General features: G+C 38.8%; 1 protein-coding gene across 3 annotated transcripts in view; it reads right to left on the reverse strand.

Moving 5' to 3' along the window:
• Window positions 1-24,657, reverse strand: part of PTPRB (protein tyrosine phosphatase receptor type B) — a 115,222-nt gene that overhangs the window by 57,920 nt on the left and 32,645 nt on the right. For all 3 annotated transcript variants that reach the window (XM_030323223.1, XM_030323222.1, XM_030323226.1), the window contains 6 exons: window positions 13,847-14,122; window positions 12,749-13,006; window positions 10,321-10,584; window positions 8,276-8,545; window positions 5,683-5,943; window positions 433-699 (listed from right to left, as the gene is read on the reverse strand). In XM_030323223.1, coding sequence (XP_030179083.1) covers window positions 433-699; window positions 5,683-5,943; window positions 8,276-8,545; window positions 10,321-10,584; window positions 12,749-13,006; window positions 13,847-14,122 — 1,596 coding nt within the window. The remainder of the gene's footprint in view (window positions 1-432; window positions 700-5,682; window positions 5,944-8,275; window positions 8,546-10,320; window positions 10,585-12,748; window positions 13,007-13,846; window positions 14,123-24,657) is intronic.

The following is a 24,657-nucleotide window of genomic DNA, read 5'->3' on the forward strand; positions in this document are numbered from 1 at the left end:
ACTCCTAAGAGTTCTAAGAGTTACTAAGGAGTTGTAAGAGTTACTCCTAGAAGAGTAACCACCTTCCGGATGGTTGGTATTGAAACTTGGCTTTTGGGAGAGTCAAAAATGGATGTTTTCAGGATGTTTAAAAAAATCCTAGAGGGGCGCCTGGGTGGCGCAGTCGGTTAAGCGTCCGACTTCAGCCAGGTCACGATCTCGCGGTCCGTGAGTTCGAGCCCCGCGTCGGGCTCTGGGCTGATGGCTCAGAGCCTGGAGCCTGTTTCTGATTCTGTGTCTCCCTCTCTCTCTGCCCCTCGCCCGTTCATGCTCTGTCTCTCTCTGTCCCAAAAATAAAATAAAAAAACGTTGAAAAAAAAAATTTAAAAAAAAAATTAAAAAAAATTAAAAAATCCTAGAATATACTCTTGAGTTGCCATGGGCTCCTCTTACCTGTCCTTCCCTCCACCACGACTTGTCGGGATGAGATTCCTCCGCTTACTGTTGTTACAACCACAGAGTAGAGACTGCCTGATTTGAGGGAGTGGAAGCTGTATCTGCTGGTCTCACTGGAGACACTTTCGTTTTTGATGACCACGTTTTCATGGATCAGTAAGACTTGGTAGAACTCTATGTCTCCCAGTGCCTGGGTCCAGTTAGTAAACAGACTGCTCGTTGTCCCTTGGTTGGCCACATACAAGCCAGTCACTTGGGCAGGCACTAAACCACAGTAGAGAAGAAGAAGAAAAAAAAAAGTAAAATAGATGACATTTAATCACCCTAAGGAAGTGTAACAAAGTGAGTCAAAAATGGAGACAGTCTTGAAGATGCTAAAAATATATCTACATTTTTTTTTGCTATAGACTCTCAGCTCTATTTCCTGTGGCATATGGCAAACTACTCCCATACAGAAGCTGTTTATATGGAAAATCAAAATTACCTCAGATCCAAGGATGAGATGAAGCATACCTATTAAGTAGTTCCGATTTTACATGTTCAGTAATGAAAGAATTTTATTTTTGAATATTGCTTACTTTATGTGATTTCATCTGTCCTTACCTCATGAGAACTGAGTGCTACATTAGCTACCTGAGCTGATGGTTGTTATGGGGTGGTAGTGGGAAATCCCTTCAACCTGATGATTAGGTTGTAGTTTAAAACCGGTTAATTCCTTACTGGCGCATTCTCAAGAGGACCATTATTACTATACGTGAAAATGCTACAATAGTATAAATTATATTATCTTATAATACTGGTTATTAACAATGATAACCATAACTAGTAGTTATGGCCTCTATAGTTTTTAGAAATCATATTATTTGATACTCATTCGAAACTCTACATTTGATTTCATTTGATTCTCTTTACTGATGAGGAAACCAAAGACAATTAAATATAAGTAACTTAGCCTATTATCACAGTGCTGATGAATAGTCATCCTGGAATCCAAAGCCTGATCTATCTAACCTGTGAGACTGTGCCCTTCTCCTATTAACAACTATTGTGATTTCTAACCTACCCATTAAAAAATCTCTTACACAGATCTTAAAGCTGACTCTTGATCAACGTATTTGATTTTCTTTGTGCCTCTTCCCTGAATTTTGGTAATCAAAAGGATTGGAATCGTGGCACAACCCTTCTTAGAATTTGTTAACTCTTGGATTAAGATACAAATATATTCATTAAAAAAGATTATTGTAGTTGGGTCGGAAGATTCAATTCTCATTCTAAATTTCATATGGAAAGCAAAGGAACTAATATGCCAAATAATTTTGAAAAAGAAGAACAAGTTGGAGGAGTAACATCGTCTGATTTCAAGACTTACTAGAAAGCTTCAGTAATGAAGGCAGTGTGATACTGGCAAAAAGTCAGAAACATAGATCGATGCAACAGAATTGAGAGTCCAGAAATAGACCAACACATATATAGTCAATTGATTTTTTTACAGAGATGTGAGGGCAATTCAGTGGAGGAAGAAGGGTCTTTTCAACAAATAGGACTGGAATTATTAGATGTCCACATGCAGAGACAAAAACTTTGGCCCAGATCTCACACACATATAAAAAGGAACTCAGAATGGATTATGCACTTCAATTAAAAATGTAAAACTATAAAAACTCTAGGTGAAAATCTTTGTGACCCTGTACAAGGCAAGGATTTTTTTAACATGACACCAAAAGTATGGTCCATGATGGGGCGCCTGGGTGGCGCAGTCGGTTAAGCGTCCGACTTCAGCCAGGTCACGATCTTGCGGTGCGTGAGTTCGAGCCCCGCGTCAGGCTCTGGGCTGATGGCTCAGAGCCTGGAGCCTGTTTCCGATTCTGTGTCTCCCTTTCTCTCTGCCCCTCCCCCGTTCATGCTCTGTCTCTCTCTGTCCCAAAAATAAATAAACGTTAAAAAAAAAAAAAAAAAGTATGGTCCATGAAATAAAAAAAAAAAACTGATAAATTGGATATCAAAATTAAAAACTTACATTCTGTAAAATACACTAATACATTAATGAAAAGACAAGCCACAGACTGAGAGAAACCACTTCAATACACATTTATGACAAAAGGACTAATATCTGAATATATAAAGAATTTTCAAAATTAAGTGATAAAAAACAAACAACCCCATCAAAAAATGGACAAATATTTGAAAACATGTTCTTCCCCAAAGAAGATACATGAATGGTAAATAGGCATATGGAAAGATGCTCAAAACCATTAGGCATTAGAGAAAGGCAAGTTAAAACTGCATGATATACCTCTACACACTTATTGGAATGGCTAAAAAAACCCAAAAAACCAAAAAAACACAAAACTTGCAAAACCAAGTGCTATTGAGATCATGGAGGAACTGGTAAGCTCACATATTGCTGGTGGGGGTGTAAAATTTTACAACTGTTTTGGAAAACAGTTTGGTAGTTTCTTCCAAAGTTAAACAATACACTTACCATAGGGTCCAGTAATGTGAATGTTGAGAATGATGGAAATGATCTTAAGACTCACAAAATGCCTTGGACTTCCAATTCTGGCAATATAGTGGCAATATATCTGGCAATATATTCTGGCAATATAGCTACGTACTGTGAAAATCCCCCCCAGTAAATACAACTATGTGTGTGGGATAAAATATAAATATATAAATGTATGAGTGCATTGTCAAGAACGTAAGGAACTCTCAGAGACCTAAAAGTGATAGAAAGGTAATTGGTTCACCGAAGCATACTTTCATTTTGGTGGCATTTTTCAAACATAAATTGAAGCTTTGATTTACGGATTTGCACGATCTATAGGATAGGAGGTAAAGTGTACGACTTTTCCAAACTGGGGAACCTCATAGGTGACCCTGCATAACACTGGGTCCTGAAAGGTTACATTCTAAGTGTAAGTGAAATAAATATTCCCTCTCTGCTCTCAGCCTCCTTGGCACTGGATGGAGAAGAAAACCATTTCTGCTGAGCATTCATAACCTCAAGATGGTTTCAGTGAGTTTGCAACCCAGATTCATTAATACCGGGTGCTTGAAAAACCTCAAGTTGAAAATTCAAATTAAAATAGGTCTGGGTTGATAGCCACCCATGCACCTCAAAGGATCAAATGAAAAGAAAATTCTTTCTAAAACCCATCTTCAAACAAGGCCTCAAAGAATTCTCACAAGGTTTCCAAGGTGTATGAGTTTAAGGACTCACAAACACTTAAGGAAGTAAAGCACCATGAGCAAAAGGCAGCAAACCCAAAAGACAACAGGATTGAACCCCTTAAGATTTCACCTATTATAATTATCAGACATAGAAGAACGTAAAATAAAAATGGTTTATTTACTTATAACAACAAACGTGGATAATGGAAATATGACAAAAGAGCAAACGAGCACAAAAAAGATATGGAAAGAGAATGTTTCAAAGTGAAGAACATACCAATTAAAATTTAAAATTCAGTGGATAAAGTTGAAAAAGATGAGACAGGGGCGCCTGGGTGGCGCAGTCGGTTAAACGTCCGACTTCAGCCAGGTCACGATCTCGCGGTCCGGGAGTTCGAGCCCCGCGTCAGGCTCTGGGCTGATGGCTCAGAGCCTGGAGCCTGTTTCCGATTCTGTGTCTCCCTCTCTCTCTGCCCCTCCCCCGTTCATGCTCTGTCTCTCTCTGTCCCAAAAATAAATAAACGTTGAAAAAAAAAATTTAAAAAAAAAAAAAAAAAAAGAAAAGAAAAAGATGAGACAGAGCTAAAGAAAAAATTCATGAACTAAAAACAAAGGGCTGAGGAAATTATCCAGATTATAGCCAAGAGGGCAAGTATATGGAAAATATGAACAAATATATATATACATATACATGCATATGTATATATATTCTAGAATACCAGAGGGAGAACAGAGGCAGTATCAGAGAGTTAATGGCTGAGAATTTCCAGGCATGAAGAAAGATACTAACCTACAAGTACACAAATTGTAATGATCTCAGGCAAGATACACAAATAGTAGTCTGTATCTAGGTTATTACTGTAAACAACAGAACACCAAAGGCAAAGAGTAAATCTTAAAAGCAGTCATAGTAAATAGATTACCCAGAGAGAGAGAAAAAAAAAATTAGACTGACACCTGACTTTTCTACAGCAAGGATAAATGCCAGAAAGACTACAATAATATCTTCAATGTGCTGAGAGAAACTAGTTTTCAACACACAATTGCAACCTAGGGAAAATATCTTTCAAGATTGAGAGCTATGTTAAGACATATGCAGAAAAACAAAAGTTTAGAGAGTTAGTCCCTAAAACTCTAACTAAGGACATGTGAAGAACGTTTTCCAAAATGAAGGAAAGTAAGCCCAGACAGAACTTGTGACATACAGGAAGGAAAGATGAGAAGGTAAGTGGTAATTGTTTAGAAGCAGGCTCCAGGCTCCGAGCCGTCAACACAGAGCCCGACATGGGGCTCGAACACACAAACAGCGAGATCATGACTTGAGCCGAAGTCAGACGCTTAACTGACTCAACCACCCAGGCACCCCTTCATGTTCCTTTCTAACACCGATTCCTTTACTTGTGCTCTAAATCCCAGTATCTCTTGCTTATTCAAATAATAACTGCAGCAATTCTTCCTCCTTCCTTACATCATCACCACTCCTTTCTCTTCTAGAACATTTCTGTCTACATAAAACATGGTATCTCTTCTATTCTTGAAAAAAAAATCCTTCTTTCAAACATACTTCCTCTTTCTAATGCTGCCCTATTTCTCTGCCTCTCCTTTGCAGCAAAACTCCTTGGAAGAGTTGTTCTCTGCTCTGTTTCAATTTCAAAATAAACCTGGGGCCCCTGGGTGGCTTAGTTGGTTGAGTGTCTGACTTCGGCTCAGGTCATGATCTCGTGGTCTGTGAGTTCGAGCCCCGCGTCGGGCTCTGTGTTGACAGCTCAGAGCCTGGAGCCTGCTTCCGATTCTGTGTCTCCCTCTCTCTCTGTCCCTCCCCCGCTCATGCTCTGTCTCTCATTGTCTGTCAAAAATAAATAAACATTAAGAAAAATTTAAAGAAATAAACAAACAAAATAAACCCAAAGTAAAACAAACAAACGAACACTAAGAGTTGAAATTAATATAATAAAAAACAAACAATAGAAAAAATTCATAAAACAATGGCCAGTACATAATAGGCACTTAATGAACACTTGTAAACTGAATGTTAAACAATTTAACACACAGTAAAACTTTTATAGAGAATATTACCTGTTCTTCCTTTAGTCGAAGATGAATTTTTTAAGTCTCCACTAATACTGGTGACTGTAGCTATGTATTTTCGTCCAGGCACCAGGTCAGTAAAAGTGAATTCTTTGGCATCTTTGGGGAGTGACTTGTGGATGAGTAAGAGGTCTCTGTCGGCTAGTGAAATGATGTATTTCTCCCATTCTGCTATGGGCGTCTGCCACATGACACCCAGTGAGGTTTCGTTGGCATGTTTGACACGAAGCTGGAGGACAGCCAGGGGTGCTGAGGAAAAGGCAATGGAGACTGTGTCAATGTTTTGGTTCTGAAACACTAGAAGGAGGGGTGCCTGGTGGCTCAGTCAGTTGAGCGTTGGACTTTAGCTCAGGTCACGATCTCACAGTTTGTGGGTTTGAGCCCTGCATCAGGCTTTGCACTGGGAGCCTTATTTGGATTCTCTGTCTCCCTCTCCCTCAGCCCCTCCCTCACTAATGCTCACTCTCTGTCTCTCAGAAATAAACATTAAAAGAAGAAGAAGAAGAAGAAGAAGAAGAAGAAGAAGAAGAAGAAGGAGAGGAGGAGGAAGAAAAGAAACACTAGAGTATTTCCTAGAGAGCTGTTCCCTTCCAACTATAGGAGTGTTCCAGTTCAGCATTTCTTTTCTGAATGTGTATGAGCTCTCAGGGAAAGAAGAAGAAGAAAAAAAAAAAGCTAATCCTTGTTCTTGTTGTTGTTGTTTAAGATTTTATTTTTAAGTAATCTCTACACCCAGTGTGGGGTCAAACTCACAACCCTGAGATCAAGAATTGCATGCTTTTCCCACTGAGCCAGCAGGCACTCCAAACTTTGTTTATATAACGTATCCAGAAAGGAGGATTCAAAAGAATACTATTGGAAGGTGCTTTTCTGGATCATTTATTTTTGACCACATATTACCTTGAGTATTTATTTCTTCACATGAACCCTATGATACAAAAATATTTAATTCAATCTTGTCATCCACAAACCCACAGAGAAAGGTCCATGTTTGAGTATTTAGGTGAAGTTAGGAGTATTTTTTACTCCGTTAGGTTGGAAAGACAAAGTGCTTCTTCCTTTCATTTCTGAGAAGGAGCCATTGATGTACCCATGAAAGCAAGAGTAATAATAGTACCTGATTAAGGGCTCCCATTATCCAAAGAATTGAAATTGTTTCTATTTCTTTAAAAAGTTTTATTAGGGGCGCCTGGGTGGCGCAGTCGGTTAAGCATCCGACTTCAGCCAGGTCACGATCTTGCAGTCCGTGAGTTCGAGCCCCGCGTCGGGCTCTGGGCTGATGGCTCAGAGCCTGGAGCCTGTTTCCGATTCTGTGTCTCCCTCTCTCTCTGCCCCTCCCCCGTTCATGCTCTGTCTCTCTCTGTCCCAAAAATAAATAAACGTTGGAAAAAAAAATTAAAAAAAATAAAAAATAAAAAAAATAAAAAGTTTTATTATTACAATTTCTAGGATACATCGTTCAGAATCAAGTACTGGTCCCACAAAACAACAGGGAAACAAAATTATGGAAGAACCGTATTGATTTTTACATCAAAGAAATTTTCTATACTTCCATTCTAATTGAGTCCCTAAATCTGTATCTTCCTTCTTTAATATACTGAAACGAATTGGGTTGTTACAGCAAAGCCTACTTCGACTTACCTTATTCACCCAGAGGTACAGTTTAAGAAAATTTTCCTGATAATTATGACAGTATGCTGAGAGGCCTTATTGTTTCACAGTATTCCAAGTTATTTTAGGTGAATGAGGTACAATATCGGAGAGGACATAGACACTTGTTCTGTGAAATGCTAAAAGTAGCTTGGTTTAAGCTTATATAGGTCTTTGATCATTATTTAAGGGATATTAATATCTAGAAAATGAAGATATTACTGGAAGACCCCTGTTGGCAAGCTAAGGAGGTGTCTTGGTCCTTTTCTTTGACATTCTTCTAAGAAGAACATTGATTCAATGCAGTTATTTACTTATCATCAGGCAAGACTAAGAGAGAAGATATTCAAATTTCATATCAAGTATGGACATTCCATATCATAGAAATGTTAAGCTTGGAAGGGCAATTCTCTTATTTGAAAGTTGAGGAAACACACTCAGAGGGGTTGTGACTTGCCCAAGGTGTTACAGTATAGTGGTGACAGCCAGAATACCAAAACCCATGTCTCGGGATTTTCATTCTCCTCTACCCTAAAATCCAAATATATCCCTCTTCACGTTAATAACCTTTCCTTGATACATGAAATTAGTCAACATTAGGTCAAGGCAAATTAGGTCAAGTAGAAAAATTGTCAGCTGTCCTCTTTTGTGGGAAGGATTCTCAGATTGTTTTCTTCCTATTCTTTTGGTGTTTAAAATGGCTTTCTTTTTATAGAATAATGGACTTCCTACTGGAAGCGATTTTTAATGTTCTAATTTGACAAAATTAAACATTACCAAACCTAATTCAGTCCATAATAAGTCTATAATATCTCAAATTTAGGGAACACGGGGAGGCGGAGGAGGGATGATATTGACCACTATCTGTGTTACCTGGGAGAGGGACCAAATTAAAGTTCCAACAGTCATTACCACGTTGGTATTTCCTTACCTGTCCTGCCATAGCAACGCTTAGAATTCTTCAGATTTCCACTCTCAACAGTGACTTCTACCTCATACTGTCTTCCTGGTATGAGCCCCAAGTCATCTATGACATAGTGTGTTTCCTCCTTTCCCACCGTGATGTTGAGCAGCACCACAGAATCATTGAAGAGCAGGATACGATACTGCTCCCAGTCTCCAGCAGGGGGCGACCAGCTCACTAGTAGGGACCTTATCGAACCATTGCTGTTTGCTTCCAGGTTCCCAACTTTCTCTGGAACTAAACGGTGAAATGATGTCAAAAAGGAGATTCTAAAAACCAAAAGTAAGGATACTCATTCACTTTTCATGGGAAAAAGTAGATAAGAGACCTGGTTGCTGCAATTCAAAATATTTCTATCCCCTTCTAATGATCGTGGATTGCAAACGAGTATTCTTTCCTAATTTTGGAGGCATTTGACACTCAAGAAATGAACGCTAAAATCATCTTAGTAATATACCAGTAATGCAATTTTCTGTCACACTGTTAATAACCTAGATATAGGAGCACTGTGTTTTCTCGATTGCACGCCAGCCCTAGGGACAATATTGATGTTGCTTCTAATGATGTTGACATTGATGGATGTGGTTGGTGTCTTTTGGTAGAGACACTGCATGTTGTGGTCATGAAACATTCTTTTCCAAAAACAAGATTAATCTTCTTGCAATATAGCTCTGGTCTAATTATTCCTTTGCCTAAAAACGTGTAAGGTCTCTCCATTAATTACAGAATAAAACACCAAGTCCTGGGTGTGGCATTCATAGCTTTCCAAGATCAGACCCCATAACCTCTGACCACTCCCTGGAGCCACCCTCCCTGCTTCCCCACTCTCCCAAATGCTGGCCTCCAATTGCATGTTCTGGAGACCTGTTAGTATCCTGGGCTCTTCTGCCTTCCTGCCTTTGCTTATGTTATTCCTTCAACCTCGAATGCCCTTTCCTCTTTTCCCTCTTCACATTTTTTAGGCCCCAGTTAAAAACCATTTCCTCTGAGAAGTCTTTACTGCTCTTCTGAACAAGAATTTTGTTCTCTTGTTTTTCTGACCATAAGGCTCTTAGTTGGAATCTCTAACAGCACAGAGAACAGACTCTTGACTTAAATACTACGGTTTAAATTCTAACCCCACCATTTACTGTCTGGACCCCACCAATTCATCTGTCTGAATTATCTGTAAAATGATAGTAACAGAACCTCTCTCATGGTTTTGTAGGGAGAACTTGATGAAATAACGGTGTAAAGTGTTTAGTTAGTGACTGATGCATGGAAATATCAATGCAATTACTATTATTAAAATGTGCTCTTTTATTTTTGTGTGTGTGTATTCTATATTTGTCTGATCAGAATGAAACTTCCTTAAAAGCAAGGGTTGGCAAAGTAAATATTTCAGGATTTGCAGGCCGCGTATGGTCTCTGTCTCATATTTGTCTTTCTTTTTCTTTTAAAAAAAAAACTTTTAAATATGTAAAAACCACTCTTAGCTTGGGGCTAAGCCAAGACCTACCTATACAAGTATAGGTCACAGGCCATATTTGGCCAAAGGGTGTAGTTTGCTGAACCCTGACATTTTAACAACTTCCCAAACTCACCGCACAGAAATTTACACATAGGAGGCACTGGATAAATGTTTGGTTGCATAAGTTAATAAAATAATTTATGGAAAACATGATTAAGTGCTAACTGGCCCTCACTATAAGAGTTGATCAGAAATGTCTTATTCATTAGGATCAATGCTAATGCATCTACGCTACTTAAGTGCTGTGACATGAAATAGCACAGGGCAGAGCCAGTTAGGCACATCATTCAGGAACCATTCCAAACACATTTGCTTAAATAACTCAGAGGAATGCAGTTAACCCTCTGCTTTCCTCCATATATCGGGCTCTGGCCCGTAGGCACCCTCAGTCACGTAGACCACATTTCCCAAATCGTGAACTTATTTTGCCCTGATGAATGGATCTAAGCTGGATCAGACAATGATTTGGACAACCAAGGAATATTCGGAGCCCTACACTCACCTGTTCTGCCCACTGCCATCTTCTGAGCAGACAATTCACCGGAGACACAGCTGATAGTAACTTGGTAAAGTCTTCCAGGGGTTAAGTCTTTGAATTGAGTTTCAGTAACCCGGGGTCCTAGTGTTCTGGATTCTTTGATAGTCCCTTTGTGAAACAGGGTAATATTGTAGGAATCCACATTTCCAGAAGGTCTTTGCCACTTGACTTTTAGAGAGGTCAAAGTGCCATCATTTGTCACCTTCAGATTTGAGACTTCCATGGGGGCTAAATAAGAAGAAAGGAAAAGACACTTTAACTCAGGATATTGGACCAGTCTTATGGCCAGATTTTGACCTGTACTTTAATCCCTGCAAGCCGCACTCCCTGCTCAGAAGAAAACAAGAATTTCACTAGCAAAAATAATACTGCAAAATCAAAGAAAGGCTGTCTGGCTGTTGGAAAGAGCACAAAGATTGGAGTCAGGAGCCTGGATTCTGGCTCAGACGTGGCCATTAGTCAGCTGGGCAACCCTGGACAGCTCTGTGTATCTCACTGAGCCTAGGGATCTTCACTGGCAAATGACGTCTTGGAATGCTCAAAGAAGTCTGTCATCTGCCTAATTTCTTCCCATATTTATGTATTTAATAATAGCAAGTACATAATAAATAGACTGGTCAACTCATCGGCCATCACAAAATTTTGGGTGCTAAAAATATGCTATCTTTCATATAAAATCATGATAAAGTTAAAGCTCAAGAGTTGTGTCATTATTTCATCAAAGGAAAATGATTACAAAAGAGAAACACTTTGGTGAATACTTTTTCTACCTCTTGGCTATGTCATAATTTTGGGCTTCACTAATAACAAAACAAAAATGTTTCATTTTAAAAATGGGCACATCACACTGATTTTGCATAAGCCAGTGATAAGTATAATTTTCTCTTGATATACATTAATAACTCTTAAGATATATGGTACTTTTAAAAAAAGATTTTATTTAAAATTTTTTTTTTAACGTTTATTTATTTTGAGAGAAAGAGATAGAGAGCAAGCAGGGGAGGGGCAGAGAGAGGGAGACAGAGAATCCCAAGCAGGCCATGCATGGTTGGCACAGAGCCCGATGCGCGGTTTGAACTCATGAACCACGAGATCATGACCTGAGCCAAAATCAAGAGTCAGATAATTAACCGACTGAGCCACCTGGGCACACATAAAGATTTTATTTTTAAGCAATCTCGTACCCAATGTGGGGCTCACCCTCACAACCCTGAGATCAAGAGTTACATGCTCCACCAACGGAGCCAGTCAAGGCTGGCCCAAGATATATGGTACATATTTGTTGGGAATGTTTATACATCTTTTGAGGTGTGATATGAAGGGTATGTAAATGTACAGGTGCCCCCAGATATCTTTCTCACCAATCTCTTGTAGTTCCAAGAACTCTCCCCATTAGAATAATTTCTAAGTCACTACATACTTAAAAGTTTCTCTTAAAAGTAGGTAGTTTCTCAAGAGAGGGAATAACTTATCAAAAGAAGGAATTTATTAGACCCACCAGAAGCATTAGAATCCATTAGAATGTAAGCTCCAAAGGGCAAAGACTTTGGCCTTGTTAGACACTATTATATCCACAATGCCTAGCATATAGTTTACACTCGATAGATACTGAACAAATGAATGAATAGAATGAATGTGTACATGAAATATTCATTAAAACTTAGCACAGATTGGGGCACCTCGATGGCTCAGTTGGTTGAGCGTCTGACTTCGTCTCAGGTCATGGTCTCACAGTTTGTGAGTTTGAGTCCCATGTCGGGCTCTGTGTTGACAGCTCAGAGCCTGGAGCCTGCTTCGGATTCTGTGTCTCCCTCTCTCTCTGCCCCTCCTTGCTCTCACTCTGTCTCTATTTCTCTCAAAAATAAATAAAACATTTAAAAAACTTAAAAAACAAAACCACTTAGCACAGATTAGTTTATCCGGCTATGTTAGGCTGTGAGTATAGCTCCTGTAGCCTTGGGTCTCAGGGCATGTTTTATTGGATACTGGGTTTAAGAAATGGCTGTTTCACAGGAGCATGTCTTTGTATAGCACTGAGAAAGGTAATCTTGGCTCATTGTGAGTGATGTCACAGGGCAGAGGATGCTTATTTAAGAGAAGGAAGTAGGAATCCTTACCAAAGAGAACAGAATACTAAAAAAGACAAGCTAAGACTATATCAGCGGTTAACTCTGTACTTGAGAATGTTGCCGAGGGCTCATCTAAAATTTAGAATAAAAGGGAATCTCTCTTTCTCTGAGTAGAAAAGTGGGTACATCTTAAGGGCCTTCTGCAACATAAGAATTTCAATTTGTCCCATATTGCCATTATTCAAATAATTTAATAATCATTGGTTATTAAACATTTCCTTGATTTGAGCTTTATTCTTGTTCAGCTGGTTAGTGGAACTTACTCGTCCTGGCCAGTGCCCATCTGTAGTTTTGCAGCCCTGCAGCCTCAGTCACAATGGTCAGGTTATAGAGGTGGCCAGGTGTCAGTCCGTGGAAAGTATGAGAAGTAGCATGTCTGTCCACAACACTGCCATGAACTAGGGTCTCTTTATCCATGAGCGTCAGCTGGTATCTTTCCACATTCCCAGAGCCATGGGACCAGGAAATCAAGAGAGAATTGGTTTTGGCTGAAATACTGATATCTTTCACCGGAGATGGCACTAGGGACATAAAATGCATTGCCAAAGGGTCATTGATAATTTCCTTAGAGAAGACATAGACACATTTAATTCAAAATGACACATTTATGTATGCTTCTCTGTACATCTAATTTGTATAATAAGTAATGAAAACAGCACTCTTGAAATTTCACTGGAGCCTGGATTAATGCTCTTTTCAAAGTCCACGCCTAAAGTCACATCATAGTTTACCCACTTAACAGGTATGAAGGTAATTTTTGCCAATGAACTACGATATGGCATAGCAGCAAAGGGAAAAGAAAGGGAAGAACTATGCAAGACCAAAAACAGAAATACAGCAAGAAAGCAGGAGAGAAAACGAGAGGACAGGGCATGGTGAGAAGGATGGTACTTCATGGAAGGAGGTGGAGTGTGTCATTGACATCGGGACGTGTGGGGGCAAGTAAAAACTCGTTCCGGGCGTCGGAATATTTAGGAAACGTCATGACTTGATGTTCTGAAAAGAATATACAAAGGATGAAAACACTTAAAAAATAAGTTTTATTACAAACTGAGAACCTGAGGCAGAAAATGCTGTTGCCTAAGATTTGAGTTAGAAAGGCCATTAGGAAATGCCTACTTAAGTTTGGAGAAAATTCCAGTCCCAGAGAAGTTCTAGGACTTGTTCAGAATCAACCAGCAAGCTAGCAGCGCAGCCACATCTCCTTATTTTCAGTCTAGTCTACCCACTGCACTGCACAGCATTTGTCTGTCTGTCTGTCTGTCTACTTATCTACCTATCGTCTTTGGTCTGGGGGCATTCTTACTTTTATCTCTTCAATTTACTGTATTAAATACTCGACTATCTATAAACGGTCTTACCTGTTGATCCATTGGTATAAACTGTAAGGGAACGTTTCTCTCCAGAAACAGCTGTGATGGCAATATTGTATTTATTACCAGCAGTGAGGTTAAAAAATGTATGTTCGTTCCAGGAAGTACTTTCTTGAATTTGGGTCTCCTGTATCTTGTGGCTATTGTCAAATAACTCCAACTCATAGCGGGTGACTTTTCCAGAAGAAGGAGTCCACCAAACATGCAGACTGGTTGAAGTAGTCTTCTCTTTATTGACTTCAAACTTAGCAGGAGGTAAAGGATCTGCAAGGCAAAAACCCGCAAAGATGACATGGCTTAAAGACTTGTGCAAATACGTGTTAGTTTGCTGTAACACAGATTCATTTTCCTTAAAGACTCTGAGAATCTGCTGCCCATGAAACAAATTGGCATTTTGCTCCACTTTCACACTTACCATTTCATTGAAAAAAAGACATCCACTTAGCTACTAGTCAGATACACTTCTTTTTCTGAATAAAACTTCTTTGTTAAGAAAGTTCTGAGCTTAGAATTCCATGAAAGGTTCTATGCTCTTTGGCTTGCAAGTTTTGCACTTTCCACACACTGACAAACATCCAGGCTATGCCTGGAGAAATACCAAAAATCTTAATAGAAAATACAGACATTAGGAAATAATTTTGAAATTTGTACTGAACTTTTTTTTGTTTGTTCGTTTACAATGTCAGTTCGAAGCCCGATGCAGGACTCGAACTCAAAAACCATGAGATGATGACCTGAGCTGAAATCAAGAGTCGGATACCTAACCAACTGAGCCACCCAGGTGCCCCTGAACATTTTATTTTTTAGGTTGTGGATTTTGGGGGTTAAGTATATATAACGTTAGTTTTTTTTTTTTTTTAAAGGTTATATATTTAGATAAAGAGAGAGAGCGCATGTGCAAGCAGGGGGAGGGCAGAGAGAGGGAGAGAGAGAATCCCAAGCAGGCTCTGCACTGGCAGCATGGAGCCCAGTGTGGGGCTCGACCTCATGAATCATGAGATCATGACCTGAGCCGAAACCAAGAGTCGGAAGCTTAACTGACTGAGCCTCCCAGGTGGCACAACTTTGGATTGTTTTTAAACATCAGAAAACCGCAAAAGATACAGACCTGATTATGAGCCTCGCCTAGGTTTGCTCAACAAAATGAATTCTCCCAACAGCTGGGATTCCTTACATTTTCTCAACTTGCATTCTAGGACATTTTGGAGCTGCTAAAGCCTCCAGAGAAGGTAGAGAGGGTTAGTCCTGCACCCAGCTGTTCACTTAGTTTCAACTCTCAAAACCATGGGTGAGTTTGAGGAGTCCCATATCCCATTTCCTGTGTATTGAATCTTCACTGTGGAACTTGAAGTAGGATGAGCCGCCTGTCCCTGCATCAGGAACTAAGTCAATAGTGTTTGGTGACCTGCCATTCTATGATGCAGTGGGACCATCTGAGAAATAAGGCTCTCCCTACTCTGAATGCAGGGAATAGCAACATTGAGAGACATTTACATATGAGCAATTTTCAGAAATCCAAACTGGTTCTTGATCTAGAAAGTCGGATCAAGATATTGGAGGCTAAAACTCAAAGCCAGGTCAGATGTTTTAGTGGCATGGCTATAGAGATCTGAGTTCTTCCCTACACATGGCAAATTACATTTTACTCATGAAAACTCTGAAACTTTACTCTGAAACTTCAGATCCTAGAATCTTCTTAGAACAGTATATGTTTTAAGAAGGTGTTTGCTAGTGACTAACATTAATACAAATAGGAACAAGGTGGTCTTAGTCTATATCAACAAGACATTTATGGCCAGCCAACTCAGAAGACTATCTATGGGTCACCTACAGATACTACACGTAAGCTAAATACAGCCTGTGGTCAATCTAATGTCTTTTCATGTGTGTGTTTTATGCTGTGATTTATAGGACTACATCATACTGCAAAAAAAAAAAAAAAACAAAAAACAAAAACACAAGCCACCTAACATTTTATAATACAAGAACTAATAATAATATAAATGTCAGTTGACAAGGAAGCCAAGGCATCAGTAACCCAGAGAGCCCAAAGCACAAGTTGTGTGGTTTACACCCAAGCACAGCAGAGGTTCACCCAAAGGGTGTAGGCTCTGTAGTCTGGCAGCCTGGACCTGAATCAGGTTCTCCTGCATTGTAGCTGTGTACTTCAGGCAATTCCTTAACCTCCCGCGCCTCGCTGTTTCATCCGTGCAATGCTGATAATAATATTATCTTTTTGGCAAGATAGTTACGAAGATTTAAAAATTTTTTTTTAAGTTTATTTATTTATTTTGAGAGAGAGATAGTGTGACTGGGGAAGTGACAGAGAGAGGAAGAGAGAGAATCCCAGGCAGGTTCCATGCTGTCAGCACAGAGCCCAACATGGGGCCCAAACCCACTAAACCAGGAGATCATGACCTGAGCCGAAACCAAGAGTTGGACGCTTAACCGACTGAGCCACCCAGGTGCCCCTGTTTATGAAGATTAAATTGAGGGTTTTCTCTAGAGCACTCAGAACAGTGTCTGGCACATAGTAAGTGTTCATTGTTAGCTGTTGTTACTATTTCTACAAACAGGAGATCTTGTCATGGAAGCAGGGAAATGCAGTGGCAGAGAACGTGGGCTTTGGAGTCCGACGGAACTTAGTTCAAATCCTCGGCTCCATCATGTATCAATCAGAAGATTTTGTACAAGTTGCTTAATCCATCTAAATCTCTGCTTTCCCATCTGTCTGGGGATTATAATAATACCTACATTCTCGGATGTTTTGAGGTGTAAAGCAGGTTTTACCTGGCACAGAATGGGCACTCAATATAAACTTACACTTGATCATAAAAAAATTTTCCTCTGAATCACTGATAAAATGGAGGCAGAAGTAGAATACAATTTTTTAAAACTAAACTAACAGCCTTCCTTGCCTTCTTCATATAAAAAACTCGATACAATCTTATCAGTTAATTCCCATGACCTAACTTTCTCACCATTAAGATAAAATAAAAAAATTCCCAAGATGATTCTAGTTTATAGGTTCTTGGAGAAAAACTGTGGCTTTTTTTCGCCCCCCCTGGTAATATTATTTAAATTTCCTATCCTACATAATGGTCTGTAATTAAGGACATCTTAACAAAAAGAATGAACATAATTTCCGCTCACAGAAAGTTTTCTGTTGCCTGGCAAGAATAAGGCACTTCACTACCAGGAGATTCTAGTTCCCAACGAAACTCAAGAACAACCTTGTCATAGTTGAGATGACACATTTTTGCTGAAGAGGCATTTTAAGGACAAGGATGCGAGGGACAGCTGCTTTCCAGCGATAGCTCAAAGGAGATCAATACTGTCATCTGTCTCCAAGCCAGATGAAGGTTAAAGACAATAATGGTGTGATCAGTATCATCTAAACCACATATAATCTGCAAAATATAAGCTATAGAAATGAATTTTAAGGTTGCGTGCCTAGAGGGTGAAGTTCAGAAATGCAGGCTTTATCTAATCTCTCTGAGCCAGAAAACAAAACAGTCAATCCTTTGTACATCCGCTAGAACAAAGGAACAATGAGACTGGGAAGTGCCTGGGCTGCGAGAACCTGCACTGGAAACAAACACTTAAAACCCCATTTATACCGCGATAAAGTCCTGTGCTGGCACTTGTCCACTATTGCCCCAGATGCTGCAGAAGTTAAATAGTTTTCAGACTGCTTTTCAATCTAAGCCCGAGAAAAACTCTGCTGTATTAAAAAGAATTCTTTTTCAATATTTTATTAGAAACAAATTAAGATACTTCCAAAGGGGTGTTAATTTCATATATATATGCAAATGAATGTCACATATATACATATATATGAATGCAAGAGATTTCTAATGCTAGTTGAAAATTTAGTTATATGTATGCAATCTTTTGATCATGTGACAGTTTGTATGTAATTAGAAAACCCTACTTGACTTATGTAATTCATGCTGATGGCTACAGGTATCAGTGCACACATATGTACATTTATAGCCTTTCTGGTTTTTCCATGTATCACTCTCATATATACAGTAACTAGTTAAGTTTTATAAACTACAAGAACGGTTAAAAACCATAAATCAATAATTTCATCTTAATATATCACAATTTATCATTGGCTATAAATTTAAGACATCTTTGTCCTTCTTAGTTGCAAACAGACCTGGAATATGGACAGCCAAATGTTCTGTGATACTCATCTGTTACATTTGAATGAATCTATCAGTAACAGGAAGCCCGATAATTTCTAAGTGGGCTTGATGTCAACCCAATTTTTCTGTTCTTAGAGGAAAAGATGAAGTTTAGTTAAATTTCTGAACCAAAATGAATTCTTTGTTTCCCTTTTTAAAAAAATGGGACTTAGGAAGAAGGTGAAACTCACATATAAAAAATGCAAGTAACAATACCTCCCTAAAAATTATTTTGTATGGCCACTGCAACATTATTATCTGTTGATATAGGAATGTCCAGAGTGTTTAGAATTTGAAATGATAATATTTATTTTGGAAATAAATTCAACCTTAAAACAAAAGTGCAGGCAATCCCAGGTTTAGTACCAAAAGCTTTTCTTGAAGTCACGATAGTATCACAGTGTATCTATGTAAGATCTGGTAATTTACAATGTGCTTTCTCAGTTGGAATAGGAAGTCAGAGATGTTAAGTGACTCATTTATATCATATAGGTAACAAGTAGTACAGCTGAGATTCTAACACCTGGCTGCAAGTTCCTTCTAGCTGTCCTAGGGTGGGCAATGTCTTGAATGCATATTCAGTAAAATAACAAAGCAATCAAACCAGATGTCTATGGAAAATAATAGGTAAACTTATAGAACTTCCATTTGGTGGCTTGAGTATTGTGGCCGAGATAAAATGAATAATAACACTAACCACACCTAAATCTAATTCTGTGGCTATAAAAGTTATACTGATTTTTTTGAAGAATAATTTTTCTTGATTATTCCTTTTGTTTCCCTAACCTTACTGTTTTTACCTGGGATCTCAGTGCTTGTGTCTGAACTGCTCCCAGAGTTTTCTGGGTGCCTCCTTTATTTCCTGTCTTTCCTCTATGGTTGCCAAATAATCTCTCTGTCTATCTTCCCCATCACCACCCTCATCCATCTTATAGCACCAAGATCATTTCAGGAGATGAAGTTTAAGTTTCTCCATAGGGACTCAGGGTCTCTGCCAATAGGATACCATTCCCCGCCTCTCCACCTTATCGTTTACCACCCACTAACTCTAGGCCAAGAGATCTATCTTTTTAGTAGTTACAGGGTCCATTTCTGTATCTTCACAGAATTGGGACACTATTTTAGTTAAAAGCAGGGTGGCCAGGAGACTGTAGAACTCTACAGAAAATGGAATGAACACCAACTATTCTTATTAAATAATTGGGAATTTTCTCATGGAAGTCAAGGGTGGCACCAAAAGCCACAGAGCATCCCTTGGTGCGGGTTTTTGAAAATGAGCAGCAAAACGAAATGAAAAAGCAATTGCTCAGAATCTGTGGCTCATTACATACAGTTATAGAGAGGTAATTCTCTTCTACCTTGTGGTTGTTGCTGTATGACTACTGTCAGCTTCCCGGCTTATTTTAAGAGGATATACTGTATTGCGACAGCACATCAGAGTGACATGCATTTGACTTTGTCAACTTTACACACTAGACATGAAGTTCAAGTAGTAACAACTTTCCAAGTTTTAATAGCCCTGAAAGGGAAATCAGAGCAGTGTTCTCAGTGATTTACGTCGTCATCAACGGCAGTGCTGGATGCCAAGTTACTATGAGGGACATCGTATTTGGCCCTAGGTACGTTAGGTGGTAGATGCTCTTCTGAGAGTCTACAGTCTCTCAGGCACTCAAGACGTATGTGGAAAAGGTAAGCAAAAGGTAAATAATTAGGGAGGGTGACTTTGATGTCAGACTAGACTTGGGTCCAAATCCCATCACTGTCACTTACAACTGTGACTTTAAACAAAAAGTTGTTTAAACTCATTGATGCTCAGCTTCCCCATCTGTGAAAGAGAAAAACACCTCCTTTACAGAGTTGTAGGTGTTAAGAGGTAATGGAAGTAAATGTTAAGTGCAGCCCCGGCATGTGGCGAGCTCTCAGTAAATGGTAGTCGGTATTAATGTTGCTGCTTTTCTTGCTGTTAAGAGCGACACAGGCCAGGGGCGCGTGGGTGGCTCAGTCAGTTGGGTGTCTGACTCTTGATTTCGGCCCAGGTAATGATCTCATGGATCACGAGTTTGAGCCCTGCATTGGGCTCTAGGCTGGCAGTGCAGGGCCTGCTTGCTATTCTCTCTCTCCCTCTCTGCCCCTCTCCTGCTTGCACATGCTTTCTCTCTCTCTCTCTCAAAATAAATAAATAAATCAACTTTAAAGAACAATTAAAAGTAATAGTAATAATAATAATAATAATAATAATAATAAAGAGTAACACAGGACAGCAACAACACTAAATGTGGAAATGGAGACTGATATCTAAGGGCTAAGGTCTCAGAGGTTGGCTTTATGAAGGAAATGAATATGAGCAAGTTGGGAAGGTCAAAGTAGGACTTAGAAATCAGAGAGAGGAAAGGGTGTTACACAGTGAGAGAACAGGTTAAACTAAGGCACTCCTAGTGAGCACCAGAGAACCATGCCCCTGCTGACATGTGAGGGTGCCCTGACAAGCGATGGAGAGTTAACACTGCCATCCAATTGCTATCCTTCAGCAGCCCCACTCCAACCCTTCGATATTAACAAATGAGGCTTTCTCAATATTATCTAAAGTGCTATATAAATGCTGCATACAAAGAAGTCCCTTGGCCTTTCCTTCCAATCAGATTGCTGCCCAGAAGCCTCTCCTAGGTAGAAATTCATGAGCTATCACTTCATGCGTGCCTCCAAACCTGGACATGTAGCTAGTAAGGAATTATTTTTGATGCTAGGTACCTAAATGATTCCTTCTGAAAGGAATCCTTTCAGAAATGCACACTAAAAGATGTATAAATGGAATCAAATGATGACTTGGGTTGCATCAAAATGATATGGGGTGGGGGAGTGGGTGGAGCTATAGATGAAATAAGATTGGCTATCAGTTGGTAACTATTGAAGGTAGGTGATGAGTACATGGTAGTTAATTATATTACTCCATTTACTTTTTTACATGTTTGAGTTTTCCCATAAAAAAGGAAGAAAGCAAAACCAAAAACAAAAATTCCTGGAAATCTATATGTAAACCTACCATGTTACTTTTAATTGCATGTTATATGTTTAGGGACATATATTCATCTTCATTTCTGTATGTTCATATACATTGAACGGGCTTGATTTCTTTTACAAAGTCAGAAAGGTGTCAATATTAGCCATTAACCCTCAGGGGTATTCCAGCAAACTGATGTCTGGAAATGGAAGGTGAAAAAAATGTTTCTTTGTTCTTCTCTTATTCTGTCTGACAAATGAGATTTTATGTCTTTCTAGCTAACCTGTAGAATGCCATGCCCACCAATAGACTAATGGAGGGACAAAGTCAGACTAACGGAGGAAGTTTCCTAAACACTCAAAGGAAGATTAAGTTCAGAGAACTAGGTTGGTTCATTCCATGTTCATAGCTCAGCTTGACCTTAGAATTCCTGAAATAAATAGACGGCCCATGGCTGATTGCTAAATATTGAAATCCATCACCAAAAGTTCCACACAATTAAAAAATCAATAGCTGTTTATAATTTCTTCACACTAAAATGCTTTTAATCACAATTCCATCCTTGTGTAGGCTAACTATACATAGATTTAAGGTATTTTGTCATGTATTTTTTCTTCCTTAAAAGTTGACTTGAAAAGTAGTAACAATATTATATGGTAATTTGAAAGAACTAATACCAACTTAAAAATCATATCCTTTCTGCAGAGTAGTGGAAAGAACTGGAATGGAGTCAGCAAAGGAGTGTTCAAGTTCTGGGTCTATTATACACTAGCTGTGTGACTTTTAATTCTCATGAATATCCGTCTCACCCCCAACCTTAAAGTAATAATAGTAAACTTACTATGCACTTAGTATGTGACAAAACTATTCTAGAATTTATGTGTGAACCAAATAAAACCTCAAAATGACCCTATGAAGTAGGTGTTATTTTTATTATCATCCCCATTTTATAAGTTAGGAAAAAGTCCTGGAGAGGTTAGTAACTTACTCTAGGCAACTTGACTAGTAAGTGATGGAGGAGGCTGCCTTTAAACTGAGCTCTCAAGCATTATGCAACCTACGCCTTCACAATACTCCCTAAAAATAAAATTAAACAATATATGGTTAGTATAATATATAATTTATACTCTTTTAAAACATTTTTAAACATGTTTGTTTTTGAGAAAGAGAGAGCACGGGCAGGGGAGGGGCAGCGAGAGGCACACATACACAGAATGTGAAGCAGGCTCCAGGCTCTAAGCGGTCAGCACAGAGCCTGACACGGGGCTTGAACTCATGAACTGTGAGATCATGACCTGAGCCAAAGTTGGACACTTACCCAACTGAACCACCCAACTGCCTCTAATCTAAATATTTTATACTCTTATCTACTAAAAAAAGTTAGTAAGAGTCTTTCGTGTACTATAAAAGCACAAGACAAATATTAGAGTATTATTTTCTTCCTGGGAAAGATAATAAATATTCTTAGGTATTATAGATTTAGCCATGCATAGGGAGGAATGGTACCAGAATCTTAATGCCAGTGAATAAAAGAAAAACTATGTCAATAGCTCTTGAACTTCATTGTACATTGATTCACTGTGATATCTGTTCAAAATCAGACACCCTAGGCTCCACTCCTTCTAAATTTGTTACATGTGGGGTAGAAGCCAATAATATATGCTTTTATAAGAGGCTCTGCAAAAGATTTTGATGCAAGTAGCTTACAGACATTATTGAGAAGTATTGGTTGATGTTTAAAGCTCTGTAAGTGTATGGACTGAATTGTGTCCCTCCAAAATTCAGGTGTTGAAGCCTTAACCCCCCAGTACTTCAGAATGTGACTGTGTGTGAATATAAGGCCTTTAGCAAGGTAATGAAGTTAAAACGAGGTTGTTAGGGTGGGCCCTAATCCAATATAACTGGTGTCCTTAGAGAACACGGACACGGAACAAACATGAGAAGACACGACAAAAAGGTGGGCATCTGCAAGCCAGTTAGAGATTGCTCAGAAAAAAAAGCTGCTGACAACTTGGGCTAGGACTCCTGGCCTCCAGAATTGTGAGAAAATACATTTCTGTTATTTAAGGCATTTGGTCTGGTATTTTGTCATAGGGTCCCTGGTAAAAGTAAAACACTGTGAAGTGAAAATAAGTAGCTGATATGGTGATTTGGTGATTAAAGTTCCTGAAGTGTACTAAAGACAAATGAATTAGCCATATTAAAAGAGCTCATTGTTTTTCACTCTTTGTTCTAGGCTGATTATTTAGTAGCTGAACCTGACTAACAAGAAGGCGTGTGCTAGTAAGATATTCTTCCTATAAGTAAAGTTCTCTACTACTGGACTACTTCCCTAAGGCTCTATAACTATCTATAACCCAACAGATCATATTTTTAGTATATATACATTCTCCCACTGAAATATTCATCTTTCATTCATATCTATCTATCTATCTATCTATCTATCTATCTACTCATTCAGCTATCCATTTGTTCATCCATCTATCCATCCATTTAATCAATATTTATTGAATACGATGTGCTGGTTGCCATTTTAGATACTGAAAAACCACTTCTTATTTCTGGGAAGATAAAAGCCCCCAAAAAGTTCTGAATGAAAACTCTACAGTTTCATTTAAATAAACTCAAGTGCCCTTAGTATGCATTTAAGTACAGAAATAAAGAACTGGTCCAGGGGGATTCCAGTGGATTGGTATCTAAAAGGAGAGAAACTACAGCTTAGCTCTAGAGAGTTCTAGGCAGACCGGTTTAGCTTTGCCAAATCTTCCAGTGTTTTAAGGGAACCTTCATAAAGCTGGTATTTTTGTAACTTTGCCATTTATAGTGCTGGTGAAATAATCTGGATTTTTCAAAAACATTACATGAGCCAAATGAAACAAATTTATTATTTAGACACCTAGACACCCCTAAGGGCTACCAGTTTGTAGCTCTCTGCTTAGACTCTGAGGACGCAGTGTTACAAAAGTGTTGGAATTTTTCCATATCTGTTGTCTTCATTATTTGATTTCCAGTGAATTCACAACTAAATAAGTTGGCTTTCAACTTATTATGGCTGTTGCATCAACCATTTAATGACTAAACAAACCTGAGAACTGCCTAATGTCTTCTCTATGATTATGAAAGTGTGGGATCCACGAGGCAGGCAAGGTCTTCATCTGGGAAAGAAGTGATGAAGCTCTGTTCCTACCTTCATCATGACCTTCTCCAGCCTCTGCACAAGACTGCAAGGGCTGGGACCATGTTTTGTTCAGCATCCTTATAAGTGCACCAGTCACTACTTGGCATGATTCCCTGCAGGATCCATGCTTGATAAATGTTTGCTGAATCCACGGATGTTCTTCAATTCTGACTTAAAATCTGGAGTGAAAACTGATTGTTGCTGAAATAGTTCCCATTTAGTTAAAACCTTTTTATCTTTACGGTCATGTCTACATGACAATAAATTAGCTATTTTAGACAACTCCTCAGGAAAAACAATCAGACAAATCACACTTGGAATGATACAGAGATCATCTAAGCAACTGTTGTATCTCTAGTCAAATCATGTCTTGTTCTCATTCTATTTTATCCTAGACTGAGAAGACAGGCAAAATGGAATAAGGAAAGAC

The sequence above is a fragment of the Lynx canadensis genome, chromosome B4 (assembly GCF_007474595.2).
Source record: "Lynx canadensis isolate LIC74 chromosome B4, mLynCan4.pri.v2, whole genome shotgun sequence".
NCBI lineage: Eukaryota > Metazoa > Chordata > Mammalia > Carnivora > Felidae > Lynx > Lynx canadensis.